The sequence below is a fragment of the Dermacentor silvarum genome, chromosome 10, assembly GCF_013339745.2.
Source record: "Dermacentor silvarum isolate Dsil-2018 chromosome 10, BIME_Dsil_1.4, whole genome shotgun sequence".
NCBI lineage: Eukaryota > Metazoa > Arthropoda > Arachnida > Ixodida > Ixodidae > Dermacentor > Dermacentor silvarum.
Genome location: NC_051163.1, coordinates 95,168,416 through 95,182,871, shown reverse-complemented (window position 1 = coordinate 95,182,871; position 14,456 = coordinate 95,168,416). Strand labels below are relative to the sequence as shown.

Genomic DNA, 14,456 nt, shown 5'->3' with positions numbered 1-14,456 from the left:
TGCTTTCACCAGAGGGGCTGGTGGCACTTCCGCGGCCACACTCTTTGTGGACCGGGCAGATGCCGGAGTCTGCTGCGGCGCTGCCCCCTTGCGCACCGTATCAGCATACTTTGTGGTATGAAGAAATGATACACGCTTTCGCGCTTCCTGGAATGAAATGTTTTCCTTTACTTTGAGGGTGATTATATCTTTTTCTTTTTGCCACGTAGGGCACGCTCTAGAGTAAGCTGCATGTCCACCGTCACAGTTCGAACAGTGGAGTGCGCCATCACAGTCATCTGAGGGGTGATCAGTGGTCACCGCACTTGGCACAGGTTTGTCGGCCTCGGCAACTTTGTGAACCGTGGCCATACCTCTGACACTTGAAACACCTTCGAGGATTCGGTATGTATGGTCGGACACGGACTTTCGTGTATCCTGTTTCTAACGTTTCTGGCAGCACACTGGACGCAAAGGTGACGATCAGATGTTTAGTTGGAATTTCCTTGTTTTCCCGTTTGATTATTATTCTCTTAACTATGGTGACATTCTGCTCCTTCCAGCCCTCTAGGAGCTCTTCCTCGGTCAGGTACAGCAAATCATCGTCGGAAATCACTCCTCTGCTTGTGTTCATGGATCGATGTGGAGTCACTGTGAGGTTCACACCACCGAGTGAGACCAGATTTGGGAGTTTGCCATATTGTTGTTTGTCGCGGACCTCAAGAAGAAGGTCACCGCTCGCCATCTTTGTAACTTTGTAGCCGGGACCAATTGTTTCGGTGAGATTTTTCGCAACAGTGAAAGGTGAAATCATTCTTACGGTCTTTCCAGGGTTTTCACTATGAATGACATGGAATCGTGGGAAGGTTTCTTTGCGTTGAAAGAAGAATTGAGCTGTTTCTTCGGTGCGCCCTCTTTTTGAGAGAGGACGATCAGGTAGTTTAGGGAATGATGCTAATGCCATACAGGTTTATTGATTTCGGCAGCGATGGTAGCCGCCCACCATGGAGCCCAACAAGGGGACGGTACAAGGTTTGAAGATTACCTGCACACGCCAGCTATACACCGCCACTATAACCTAATATATATATCCAAGGTTGGATATAATACACAAGGTTAACCCTTGCCGCCCAGAAATTCGGAAGTGAGAAGAAGTGACTAGAAGACAGGAAAGAACGAAAAGTGGGAGAGAAAGACAAAAGATTGAAGAGGGGGACAGGAAAAGGCGACTGCCGATTTCCTCCAGGTGGGTCAGTCTGGAGGTGCCGTCTGTGTGAAGCAGAGGCCGAAGAGGTGTGTTGCCTCCACCGGGGGGCCTTAAAGGTCCAAACACCCGGCATCGGCTCAACCCCCAGGATCCCCCTTTCCCCAGACACAGCTAAGCCACGCACGGCTACACGCGGGAGGGTCCAACCCTCATGTGCTCGGGTCCGTGGTGTCGCAACACACCAAACGCCTGCTTACGCAGACGCCCCTGCGGGGATGGCGCGTCTGAGCGCTGGACACGGCACGTCTACGTTTTAGTTAAACAGACTTGTAAGGACAGTCTTTATTACAGCACACTTCGAAAAACACCCTTTATATATTACGTAGAACTGAAAGGTAACGACAATGTGTAATGCAGTTCACATTCTTGGCGTGAGATTATGCTACCACGAGCACGCCATCGTGCCTTTAACTTGTTGCTTTACATATGTCACACGATATGCAATAGAAAAGTAAGTTTGATTTGTTGAATGAAAAGGAAAAAGCAACTTGTATATTAAAGATATATGCAGGTTTCTTGTGCGCATTGGCGCATAACTAAAAGAAATTCAATAGATCGCGTGCCAACATGAGTACGTAAGAGCCTTACAAAAAATTTGGCTGTAAATCGCGGTCAAAATGTTGCTGTTGTCACCACACGAAAACAGCACTCCCTAAATATAATGATCACTCCCAACGTTAAGTTCCGTATTGTCCAAGATGGCATTGTTTATGTTCCTGGTGAAGGTTAAATCAGGCGAGGTGTTTTTACTCAGGCTCTTGCCTATGCGGGTTGTTCTGATGTCCCCGCTAGCTGACGGGCTTGGGACGCGTCAGCTTCCACGCCCGACGGCGTTCCGAGCGTTCCTGACGAATTTTCTATGCAAATGCCTGGCTTTTTGTAGCTTTCTTTATGTCCCCGGCAGGTGCGCCGCGGCGTGTTCGATGCACGCGGCAGGCGGCACCTTTTTTCTTATCGAGGGGCGTGTTCGCGCTGTGAGACGGGTCTCGGAGGCTCGCTAAAACAACGCAGCCGAAACAGGATGGTCCAGCAAATAAACACTCACTGACAAGACAGCCGAGGACGATCACCGTCGCCGCCAAAGCCGCCAGCCTGCAGAAGCTGCCGTCGCGTGCCATGTCAGGAATCCTCTCGGTCGAGCCACCAAACGCTGAACGCAGGGAGAAAATAAACTAAATAACACCTCCGGCGGGGCGATGCAGGTAGGAACGGCGATGTCGCGCAGCGAATCCAAAATCCCACGCCACGCGAAGCAAGAATCCTCACCTTTCTCTGATGCGGTAGAAATTCGTCACGCCGCAGTCGCGGTAAGCTTGTCACGCACTCTAGACAAACGCTCACGGCACACCTGTCGGAACGACGACCAACTGAGAATACGGGATATTACGCCGGAAGCGTGGGGGTAGTCGCCTCAACAACCACGACACCTACCGCCGCCACGGTACACGCAAAAACACAACGCGAACGTGCTTCTAGCTCGTTTGAACCAAGGTTACTAAACTAGCTTCAGTTGTAAAACTCTCCGCCCGTGCGCTTCCGGCCGCTGTTGCGGCTCCTTGGGCAGCCGCCTGATGGCGGAGCCGTTCCATCGCTCTCCACTGCAGGCGCCTCGCCGCAGCCTTGACCTCGTGCGGACGGGCAGCTTGCGCGTGCGTCACGCTTGCTGGCGTTCTAGTGATACCATGCGAAAGCGGTATCCATCTCCAACAATAAGATATATCGGGCTAGTTGGTTCATACTGAAAGAAGGGTAAACTGCACAATAGGAAGGAACGCATACGACGAAGTGCAGAAGCTGCCTTTTTAAGTGTCGTGCGTTTCTTTCTGCCGCCTAAACCTTTCACGCAGTTTATTTGCTCATACAGCAGCTTGGCCCGTTTTCTCGCTGCTTTTACTTGCTTATCACTTTGCTCTGGTGTAGTTATACGGCAGCTAGCGAGACCAAATTTGTTATGCACAAAAATAACAGCACAACGTCCTTGTAAACCAATGAATGCTTTAATAAATCAAACGAACTGAAAAACAACTGTGTGCCCCTATATACAGATAAGACTTAAACTGTCAAAGGGGACATAATCAAGGCAAATGATTCGGGCCTACGTGGAAATTACTCCACCTACAGCAGCTTGGCACGTTTCCTCGCTGTCTTTACTTCAAGACTGGATCCCCGCCGATGCTGCAGAACTCTTGCCTAAGAATGCATTTTTATGCAAGGTTCCTGCAAGGTATGCGTGTACGCATGCGCGTCACTAAATAAAAATAGCGTATCTTGCACAAGTGGCGCAAGGCTAAAGAAACAGCGGAGCTGATCGGCACCTAGCTGGTCCTGGCCTTACAGGTTATGCTTTTCGCGAATTTATTGATTGTTGATTGATTAGCCATTGATTGGCTATCACAAGGTATTGGCCACGTATTTGGGCTAGACAAAGCATTACCAAGTCATCCGCAGCATTTTGCGGAATTTATTGTTTATTGATCGAATATTGATTAGCTATTGTTTGGCTATGGCAAGCTGATGCGAGGCTAAGCTGTACACAGTGAAGTGATCGCTAGGCGAGTTTTTGCGAACACTATGCGGGGAAGCAAAAAGCTTAAACAGCTCTGCTGTTAAAAATTTAATGATGTGTGCACTGATTTCCTCAAAGCGCAAGGGGCACCGAACACGACTTGGCGTATTCTCTGACAGCTCTTCAAAGATGGCCCAGAACTGGTCGCCAAACATCTCTCCTTGTTCGCGTATTTCCCCGGTTGGTTCGACAGATACGAAGGAAGGTTCGGGAACACTTTCGGCACCGCACCCTCGGCAAATGTCCACTTGTCTCGTGGCACCTCAACCGTCTATCCAATGATAATATGCACAAACCCTTTAAGATGTCCTGCTCATTAAAGTGCAAATGGATTTCCATGGATTTCGCAGAGAGTTCCCGGTGGGAACGAAGGATCGCTCTGTTGAACACCGAGCGAAGTTTTGCATTGCTGGGAGCACAAAAGAAGTGGCGCGCCGAACTGTCGACATCGTTGCATAGCCGCTTGTTGCAGTCAAGAACGCAGCACGTCGGCATCGTCTGCTAATATCCTTAACCAACGCGGTGAAGGCTACAGTTTCACGGATGACGTGCATCCTGAAATCTGCCGTCAACAACCAGCCACAGAATACACCGTCCGGCCAGTTCACGTCGGGAAGTGAAGCTGGCTGTGACGGCAGCGCCATGAAGGCGCGGGAGGTTGGCGGTTCCGCGCAACGCCGTCGAATTTTACAACTGAAGCTGTAGTAACGTTGGTTTGAACGACGTCACGCTTCTTGTTCATCACCGATGGAAAAAGACGACGGCGCACCACCTCACAGACAACGTGCAAAACGCACCACGCGCAGTTGGCGTGACAGTAAGCATTGTGGGAGGCAATCCTCGGCAGATAAACCACCACTGCACGATGAGTTGTCCATGTATACCATGGTATAACACAGAAAAAATGGAATTTTTCTTTGTACAGAAATTTTAATGTCAGTGTCCACAAAATTAGACAAATCAACAGGCTTCAGAAAAACGATGTAAGTGGCAATGCTTTTACGTATCAGAGCACATTAAATAAATACATATTCTACTTACATCTTCACAGTGTAATTTGTCGTGCAGAACGGCTGGTTTCGAAGCTGATGTTACCTAAATAAATAGCGCAAAATTGTTCACGCCTAATACGGGCAGGTTTCTGCTAAATACCTTGGCAAACCTGCGATTTTCACGCTTCATTCCTGAGAAACTTTGAGGATAGAAGTCGTGACAACTCCGAGACTCTGCGTAATTCGGCATATAAGCGAAATTCATCCCGATATTACCAAAAAGTACAGTTAAGGAATTGAGAAATATGTAAGAGCCGTAGCTATGCGGGGCCGGCCTGCGTCCAGTCCAACTCGGTCATATTTAGAAATGAACAAACTTACACGATCAGACAATTAGAGAGGAGACCGTGGAAATTTGAGCCACCAAGCTAACAGGTGTTCAAGTAGCTTGACCGTGACACGAAGATGCAGTGGTATTTCGCGACACGAATCACGTATACCTAACAAGGATGTGAGATTGTTTGGGCTTCTTGGCGTATCATGGCGACGCTACACAGCGTAAGAGACTACACCACGTTACTCCGCCAGTTTCTCACAGGGTTGAAAGGCAATCTAGATGCAGCAGAGAGTCCGCGAAGAGCAGTAATGGTCCCTCATTAGGCCTATCCGAGTTGAGACATTCTTCTCACGAGCCTCCTATTTGCTTCATCTCGCGACCGAACTTCTTTTGTCGCGCAGCTGGCGAGAGTATGAACCCATCCTGCCCGCTCACTGGTGGCGGTGACCTGTGAGGAGGCGAGGCCACATTTTGTATGCGGAATCCGTAAAATCCTGTAACAATCGCCTTCTTTTCCGCTACGAGTGTGAATGCGACGTGATCGCACCCATACGCGCCAAGTCACGAGGAAAGGTGGCCTGTTGCGTTTCCTTCGTTTTTCGCTTCTTTGACAAGATCCGGTCGAAGGAAAAGGTTGTGACTTGCGAACGTGTTTGAACCACGTGTCCTCGCCATTTTTTTTTCATTCGGCGGTTGAGTGAAGTCTTTTTTTCCCTGAAAGAGACGTTCAGGGCAACGCCAGTCCCAATTGTTTATTGATTAGGGCAATATGCGGTTGAACGCGAGGCCAATGTGCCGCGGGTAATGACAACCGCGTTCCGATATGGGCGGAATACATGTTTCAGCCTTGTGAAACGAGACAGTTACTGTGTCCGCGACGTGAATCTTTCCTTCAGAGAAAGAGAGAGAAAAGATTTTATTCCGGGACAGACTAAGACTTTTAAATATTCCTCCACCAAGAAAACCATGGCCAGCTGGTAGGCGAAGGCCGCCGACGCCAACACCACCCGCCAGTGGGGAAGTGGGAGGGAGTGAGGGGATTGTAGGGCTGCGGGGCAAGAGAAAGGGATGTGCTCCACAATCGCGTACGTAGAGGGGCAGTGGGGACTTGAGGGCTCTAAGGGGTAACAATAAAGGCGTGCTTGAGAGATCAAAGTGTTGCGCTGGACGGCCCTGAAGCTGCATACTTGAGCAGTGCAGAGACAAGGGTGTGGTGGTGGAAGAGTCTGCAATGAATGCCAGAGGTGTTTGCAGTGCTGCTTTTGAGTTTTCTCCCAAAACTGTGCCTCGTCCGCTATCGGCGAGTAAGGCCAGGGGATCATCGACCCCCGGCTTTTAATCTCGCAGGCAAGCTCATGAGCGAGCTGATTGGCGATAATCCATGCATTGCCTGGCACCTAGGCCGCAGTGACCAAAGCAGGGGAGAGAAGGGAGAGTCATGAGGAATCGTCAATTCTGTTATCGCGAAGAGGCCGGATTGCCGCCATGGAGTCCAAGCAAATGCGATACCGAGGAGAGGGAGCGATAATGGTTCGTTCGGGCGTCCCGTGAACGATCGCGGCCAATTCAAGCTATAGAGAAAAGTAGGAAGTGAGAAGGGGCCAGCGGTACAAGGGATGGGAATGCCAAGGGGCGCCGGGATTGTGAGACTAGTCGTGGCGCCATGAGTTTGGTAATACGCTGGCTCAACGTAGCATGTGACAGTGTTCGCTGGGAAAGGGTCGTTGAAGTGAGCGCGCACATGTCGTCGTCCTTCATGAAGATCTGGGATCATATTAGAGGGAATAGGGGCACAGTGGAGGCTGCTGGGAAGGGGTAGTTGAGGGGTGTACAGCGGAAAGTCAATAGGCCGGATGCCATCCCGCTGCAGAAGCCAATGTCCCTGCGCAGAGCTGAATATAGGCGGCCAAGTTCTCGATCGCTCTGGAGTGGAAGGAATAGGCCTGTTGCGTATAGTTTGGCTGTGGATTCGTGTGTCGGGAGATGTAGGGCAGCTTTATGCAGACTGTTCAAAGCCCATTGAATGCGATGCATTTATGTCTGCGTAAATCTGCAGTATGATAGGACATAAAGAATTTTGTTCAAGGCAAAGGCTGTTACAAGTTGATTGGCTCTGCATACGTCGAGGCGGCCGCGCCGCTTGACCAATCGTCGGACTAAGTGAGGTACTTGGTGGCATGTGGTGATCGTGGACTCTATTGCGTGGGTGAAATAGCGGTTTTGGAGGGGAAAACCCGGCAGGATGACGTGCGGGGGGTAGGAGTACAGGCTCTTTCCTTCACCACTCTTGCCAACTGATTCTAGCTGATACATACGAGCGCTTCTTTTATTTGACGCTGCTTATAAACTGTCGCTCACTGACGCGTGCAGAACCGGTTCCATCGCTGCCGCTGAAAGCCTTGTTCATGTAAAATATTGAAAGCGTGAAAGCTGTCACAATAGCCTGCCATGTTCTTTGGTCATCGTGTTTTCGTTTGGTCAATAGAGTTATGTCTTTTATACCGCATAAGTATGTCATTCGATAGTAAATTGCAAACCCCCGGCGGTCTTTTGTTTCCCGTATTACGCGAGGACTAGGGATCGTTTCTTTTTATCCGCGCGTGAACAAAGACCGTGCGCTTCCGGCCGCCTTCCTCTGTCGCGTGCGCGAGATTAAGCTGCGGTAGCCGGCTCCCCCACGCAAGCTTTTACTCACACACGCAACGCAAATCGCACGGCGACGATTTTATCGCCGTTGTACATTATACGGAACATCACTACGACGGCGACGGCAAAAATGCGCTTGGAGTGTCCATATAATTGATATCACAATAAAAGCCGGCAGATCCCACACCCTGCGGGAATCGATGTTATGCGAAGCAGTGGACGGGGAGCCAACCAAGGTAACGAAACGACCATGGGAGCACCGAGGCGGGAAATTCATGTCATGACCTATAATTTATGTCCGAACCCATTTCATTGGTTATTGACAGTTATTCTTTCTTCACTGAGTCATTGTCATTTTTCTTTAGTGTTTTCTTACCCGCCGCGGTGGCTCAGTCACCTAGGGCGTTGCGCTGCCGAGCACGAGATGGAGGGATCGAATCCCGGCCGCGGGGGCCGCATTTCGATGGAGGCGAAATGCAAAAACGCCCGTGTGCTTGCGTTGTAGGGCACGTTATAGAACACCTGGTGGTCAAAATTAATCCAGTACGGCGTGCCTCAAAATCAGAACTGGTTTGGGCACGTAAAGTGGAATAGTGTTTAAAGAAAGAGGAATAGTGTTTCCTTCACTTAGTGCCCCGTCTGAACCGATTCCAGGGGTTTTCGAATGTTAATACTTTTTCACTGAGTCATTGGCATTTTTGCTCAGTCATGGTCATGAATGTTACTTCTACCATATTCCTTTAGGGTTTCCATCAGTTAGTACCCACGTAAGAACTCATATCAGGTGCTTTGGTGTGATAATATTTTTCGATGGGTCATTGTCATCACCGACATGACATATACATGTCACAACATGATAGTTCATGAAATTTATGTCATGACCTATCACTTATGTTCGTCATACACTCCTGTCATACTGTGCCAATTTCGGTACCTACCAAGTTAACGAAACTGCTATGACAGCACCAAGACATAGGCGGCTGTTTCATGACCTACATGACACGCAAGTCATGACATATCATTTATGTTCGTCATATACTCTTGTCATAGTATGTATCCCAATTTTGGTAGATACCAGGTTAACAAGTTAACGAAACGACCATGAGAACACAAAGACGTAGGTGGCTAGATAGATAGATAGATAGATAGATATATAGATAGATACTATCAAAGTAGGAAATGTTCGCCAAGGAATGCGTCGCATTTAAAACTCTAGAGCAGCGCGCAAACAGACGCCTTGTTCCAAGAACGTCCCGCCGCTCAAGACATCTGTCGTGTCGTAATTTTAGAGCTTCCCTTAAGGTGCATTCACACGACCGGACGGAGGAGGAATTTTCACAGCGGATGGCGTATCACGTGACGCGCGCGTCATCAAAACGTGCCGCCCTCGCCTAGTCCGACCTCCTCCGCTCGCGGTCCGTATTGAAAATGCTGGCCGGTATTTCCATCCGTCCGTTTGGCGCTCGTCTGACGTCAATTTAGCGTAGTCAGCGTCAAGTCTCTCAACATTGGACAGATTGGCGTGGCTAAGGTGGCGTGTTGTCGGCTTGAAGCCTCGTGTGATGTTGTGCAGCAATGACCGCACGTGCTTTTTCTGTGGTGTAGCGAGAAAGGCGAGTCATGGTTGCGCGCGCATTTCTATTTACTCAGACCGCGCAGCCTGCGTGACCTCAACATGAGTGAGGTGCACAAGAAAACTTTAAGTGATGAGGCAACCGTCACTTTTTTGGCTGTTGTTGAGGGTTTCACAGCGCTATGGAATATAGAGCACGCCGAGTATGCAAACGTGCAGTTGCCAATAAGCGTTGGAGTCGAGAGTAAGCACGCGGATTCCGCAAACGACGCTCCGGCTGTGGGAATGCGACCCAACTCGGCTGCGCCGGATTCAAGTGATCACGTGACTGTTTGGCCCCCGGAGCAGGCGGGATTTTGCCCTCGCGTGTGTATCAATCTTTAGGACAGCCCTTGATGTTGTGAATTGTTTGGATATGCAAATCTCATGCTTCCAGTTCCCATTACCGGAGTCTGTCACGCGTTTGTGTTTCTTCCTCGCAAAAGCGATTTGATAGGAGAGCGATGGTCTAACACCAGCTATACGATATACAGGTAAAATTTGTGACACTGTGTGGCGCGGATATTTTATCTGCAAGATCCTTTCTTCCGCACTCTACCATTCTGCTCATTTTTTTCCGTGAGAGTTGTCACTGGCTAAGAGGTTCCCCTTTGTCACTTAGTCGACCTCTGTGTAATCTGCAATCGGAAACAAGCCACAGTGACCTGTCGTTGACGGAAGTGTGACACAAGGGCAGTGCGAAAACAGACGCGCGAATTCGCGCGCACGCACACAAGCAAGCACGCGCACAAGCACGCACGTGAGCAGACAAACACCGCAACGCTCACACGTAAACACCTAAACGTACACAAGCTCAACGATAAAAGCATTATCTGCAGTTTCAGCTGCGCGATTAGGAGGCTCGGTACAAGGCCGGGTCTTCGATAAGGAACGCCGGCACGTCAGCCGCAATCTCTGGCCTTTGTATCCACGCCATCGACGCATATTCCAAGTGTGGCACCGTCTTGTCTGGTTAAGGAAAACTGAAGTCACGAGCCGGCTACACTCGAGGGAAATGCAGGGTTTGTTTGAGCAGTTTGTTTATGTCTTCGCGTTGTTGGGGGCTCTTCAAGTTGACGCCTTGCAGTCTAGGGTAGCTCAGAGCTCACATCGCTCGACCTAGGTGATAATGTGCATGAGCGCATAGATATTTACTGGAAAGACAGCGCTCTCTGACAGACTGTAGTTTATTGGCTTGTGGTTCATTGCACTTAACATGCCCTGTGATAGGAGATTAAGCTTCCGAATGACAAATAAAATCATTTATTTGGATTAATTGTTACTACTCAAAACTTCGAAACTGTATAAGTTGTATCTGAATTGAAGCCTCAAGTGTTTTAAATGCGAAGCATTTCTTGACGAACATTCGCCACTTTGAAAGTATCTATCTATATATCTATCTGTCTACCTATCTAGCCGCCAACGTCTTCTTGCTCTCATGGTCGTTTGGTTGACTTGGGATTTACCAAATGAGCATAGTATGACAAGAGTGTATGACGGACATAAATATACGTCATGACATGAATATCATGACATGTGTGTCATGTAGGCCAGGAAACAGCTGCCTACGTGTTGGTGCTCTCGTGGTCGTTTCGTTAATTTGGTAGGTACCAAAATAGGCTTAATATGACCGCAGTAAAAAATAAAAAAAGTGATGGGGTTTTACGTTCCACAACCACGATCTGATTATGAGGCACGCCGTAGTGCGAGACTCCGGAAATTTGTACCGCCTGGGGTTCTTTAACGTGCACCTAAATCTAATCACATGGGTGTTTTCGCATTTCACTCCCATCGAAATGCGGCCGCCGTGGCCGGGATTCGATCCCGCGACGTCGTGCTGACCAGCTCGGGATTGAATCCCGAGCTATAGCCACTGAGCAACCATGGCGGGTTATGATAACAGTGTATGACGAATATAAATGTTAGGTCATGAAATGAATATCATGACATGCTTGTTATGTAGGTCATGAAACAGTTGTCTAAAAGGATCACCTACCGAAAAAGTCATTACCACTCCAAAATCACTGAAATGGGCTCTGACTGGGTACTAAGTAAACGAAACACTAAAGGATGATGGTAGAAGTCATAGACATGAGGATGACTCAACCAAAATGACAATGACTCAGCAAAAAAGAATAACACTCAAAAACCACTGAAATAGTAAAATGAGTTTTGACGTGGGTACTAAGTGGGGGAAACCCTAAAGGATGGTGGTAGATGCCATACTCATGATCATAATTCAGCAAAATCATGATCATCGTCATGATTCAGCAAAAAAAACGTTAGCCCTCAAACACCACTGAAATGGGTTCGGACGTGGGTGCTAAATGAAGGAAACACTAAAGGATGGTGGTAAACGCAATAGTCACGACCATGACTCATCAAAAATGACGATGACTCAGCGAAAAAAGAATAACAGGCAAAAACCGATGGAATGGGTTCAGAGGTGGTGCTAAGTGAAGGAAAGCAAAACGTTGATGGTCGAAGTCATAGTCATGAGCATGACTAAGGCTTTTGCCTTAGGGTCTCTTAGGCCTAGCTGAAGGGGCTACTGAGGACTCATGACATGAATGGCATGACATGCGCTTCATGTAGGTCATGAAACAGCCGCCTACATCTTGGTCTCTCATGGTCATTTCATAAACTTGGCAGGCTTCTGCACACTGCTTCGTATAACATCGATTCCCACAGAGCGTGGCATCTGCCCGCTTTTTTCAATACGGAATGTACGCCGCTGCAATCTGTGTTATAACGCGTTCGTCAACAAAGCAGCAGAGTAGCAGCATGAACCATCAGCATGAACCATCTGACGTAGAAAGGCTTCTCCTTAAAATAGTGAGGTTTCTCCAAGGGTTTCTCCTTAGCGAGTTTAGCCTGATTAGGACATATATTACTTCCTTTTCATATTGTGGCGTATGCCCTGCTGTTGTATACACGCTCAATGAGGTTCCAGGCGTTTTTCCCGGCGATCAGGGCAGGAGTAAGTCTCCAGTAGCTTGTGCTGAAACTCAGGCCCGGATAACATGGCATCTTCGAGGTCCATAAACCACGTGCCAGCACCATCCTGGAGGCTGAAGTAGACGTTCCTGAGTTTAGCGTTGTTGTCCCACTCGTTAAACGCAGCCAGGTGCTCTAACTCCAGCAGCCAGACTTCCACGTCTTCAAATGTGTCGCCATGAAAAGCCGTCGGCACTTGGGGTTTCAGCAGCGTTAGGTAAGTCGGTGTCACCCTTTCCGTAGTGTTCGCCGTGGTCGTCATGAATTCCGTAGTGTTCACAGTGACGTCATAGATTCGCTCGTCCACGGCGCAGTGTTCGTCTCAGCGACATCCCGGGCGCTTCGAGCTCTCAACACGCTCGACCAAAGCACCCGCTGTTGCTGCCGAGTTCAAAGGGCGCGCTATCACGCGAGATCACAGAGCCAACGACTGCATCGGCACGAAGACAAAGCTTCCTGAGCGCAAGCAGCATCGTCGCCGCTGCCAGTCCAGCGTTAGAGAGTACCGAGTACGTCTCGCATTCCACGGCAGCGTAGATAAGAACGGTCGTGCCAGTCGTAGTACGTACTGCGCCGGCGCTTCGAGCCATGCCACGGCGGCCGGCAAACAGGTTTGCTGCTGCAGCGTCCGAAGGCTCCGCGGAAGCGAAAACTTGTCGGTTTCACCCGAAAGGCGAAGCATCAATTGCGATAGAAAATTAGTAGAGAGCTACAAAGATTAAGGATAGTAGTTTTATCAGCTGTATAAACTTGGACATGCAGCAGCACCAGCAATGCGTAGAACTGTTGTCGACGCCGTCGGCATTTTGCCCGCGCTTGCACCGAACGCGCGCGGCGTTAGTGACTGCTGCCGGTGCCTCTGGGGGCGGCTCGGAGATTTTCGGCGAGATCAGAATGGGACAATCGTCGAGCAGCGTCGCAAATCTTATTCACCTTCTCGCCTCGCAACGTTTTTATACACCCCGCAGGGGCGTCTGCGGCAGCAGGCGTATGGTGTGTTGCGACACCACGGACACGAGCACATGGGGGTTGGCCCCTCCAGCGTGTACCGTGCGCGGCTTAACCGTGTCCGGGGAAAAGAGGATCCTGGGGGTTGAGCCGATGCCGGGTGTTCGCACCTTTATGGCCCCTCGGCGGAGGCAACACGCCTCTTTGGCCTCCGCTTCACGTAGACGGCACCCCCGGACTGACCCACCCGGGGGAAATCGGCAGTCGCCTTTTCCTGTCCCCCTCTCTGATCTTTCTCTGCTCTATTTTTCGGTCTTCACTGTCCTGTCATCTATTCTCTTCTGTTACTTCCTCAATTTCCATAGGCGGCTTGGGTTAACCTTGTGTAGGTGCCCTCTCTTGGGTTTTTATATAAGGTTATAGCGGCAACGTACGGCTGGCGCCTGCAGCCTTACACGTGAAGTGCTGTAGCGTCCCCTTGTTGGACTCCGTGGTGCCATTGATGCCGAACAACACTAAATTGTTATGGGAACGCCCGCTTTTCCTCGACTTCTTGATCGTCTCCCTCACAAGAGGGGACGCACCGATGAGTTTTTGAATTTGTTCACCTGGCCTAAAGACATCTTCCCTAGATATCAAGTAGTACATAGTGAGAGAACTGAAAGACTAGCGAAAACCATATCCCCATTTGTAGTTGCGAAAACCTTGACCAACACGCTAGGCCCTGGCTACAAAATCACCAAAATGCCAAGCGAGGACTTTCTGCTTGAGCTACGTGATAAGGAGCAACACAACAGACTCGGCAAGCTTGTGACTTTTGGTGATGTCCCAGTTACTGTTTCACCGCATCGTTCCATGAACACAGTACGCGGGGTAGTATCCGAAGCAGACCTCATCGACCTATCTGAAACCGAGTTGTTGGAAGGATGGAAGGAGCAGAATGTCACGAATGTGCAGCGCATTGTTATGAGACGGGACAACAAAGAAATTCCCACGAAACACCTGATACTTACCTTTGAATTAAGCGTTTTGCCACAAAGCATCGAAACAGGCTACACAAAGATAGCAGTAAGACCATACATACCAAATCCTAGGCGATGCTACCAATTCCA

The 14,456-nt window shown here is 49.4% G+C and overlaps 2 protein-coding genes across 11 annotated transcripts in view; one reads left to right on the top strand and one right to left on the bottom strand.

Annotated features, from left to right (window-relative positions):
- Positions 1-14,456, bottom strand: part of LOC119466316 (uncharacterized PE-PGRS family protein PE_PGRS20-like) — a 1,297,174-nt gene that overhangs the window by 890,518 nt on the left and 392,200 nt on the right. For 5 of the 8 annotated variants that reach the window (XM_049656748.1, XM_049656750.1, XM_049656751.1 and 2 more), the window contains exon 2: positions 2,292-2,512. In XM_049656748.1, the coding sequence (XP_049512705.1) occupies positions 2,292-2,364 (73 nt within the window). In that variant the 5' untranslated portion in view covers positions 2,365-2,512. Of the gene's footprint in view, positions 1-2,291; positions 2,725-14,456 lie in introns of those variants that run through there. The other 3 variants (XM_049656757.1, XM_037726817.2, XM_049656749.1) reach the window with 3 other exon arrangements.
- The window catches only part of LOC119466319 (uncharacterized PE-PGRS family protein PE_PGRS20-like), a 1,091,962-nt gene that overhangs the window by 725,560 nt on the left and 351,946 nt on the right, over positions 1-14,456 (top strand). The gene's annotated exons all lie outside the window — the stretch shown is intronic.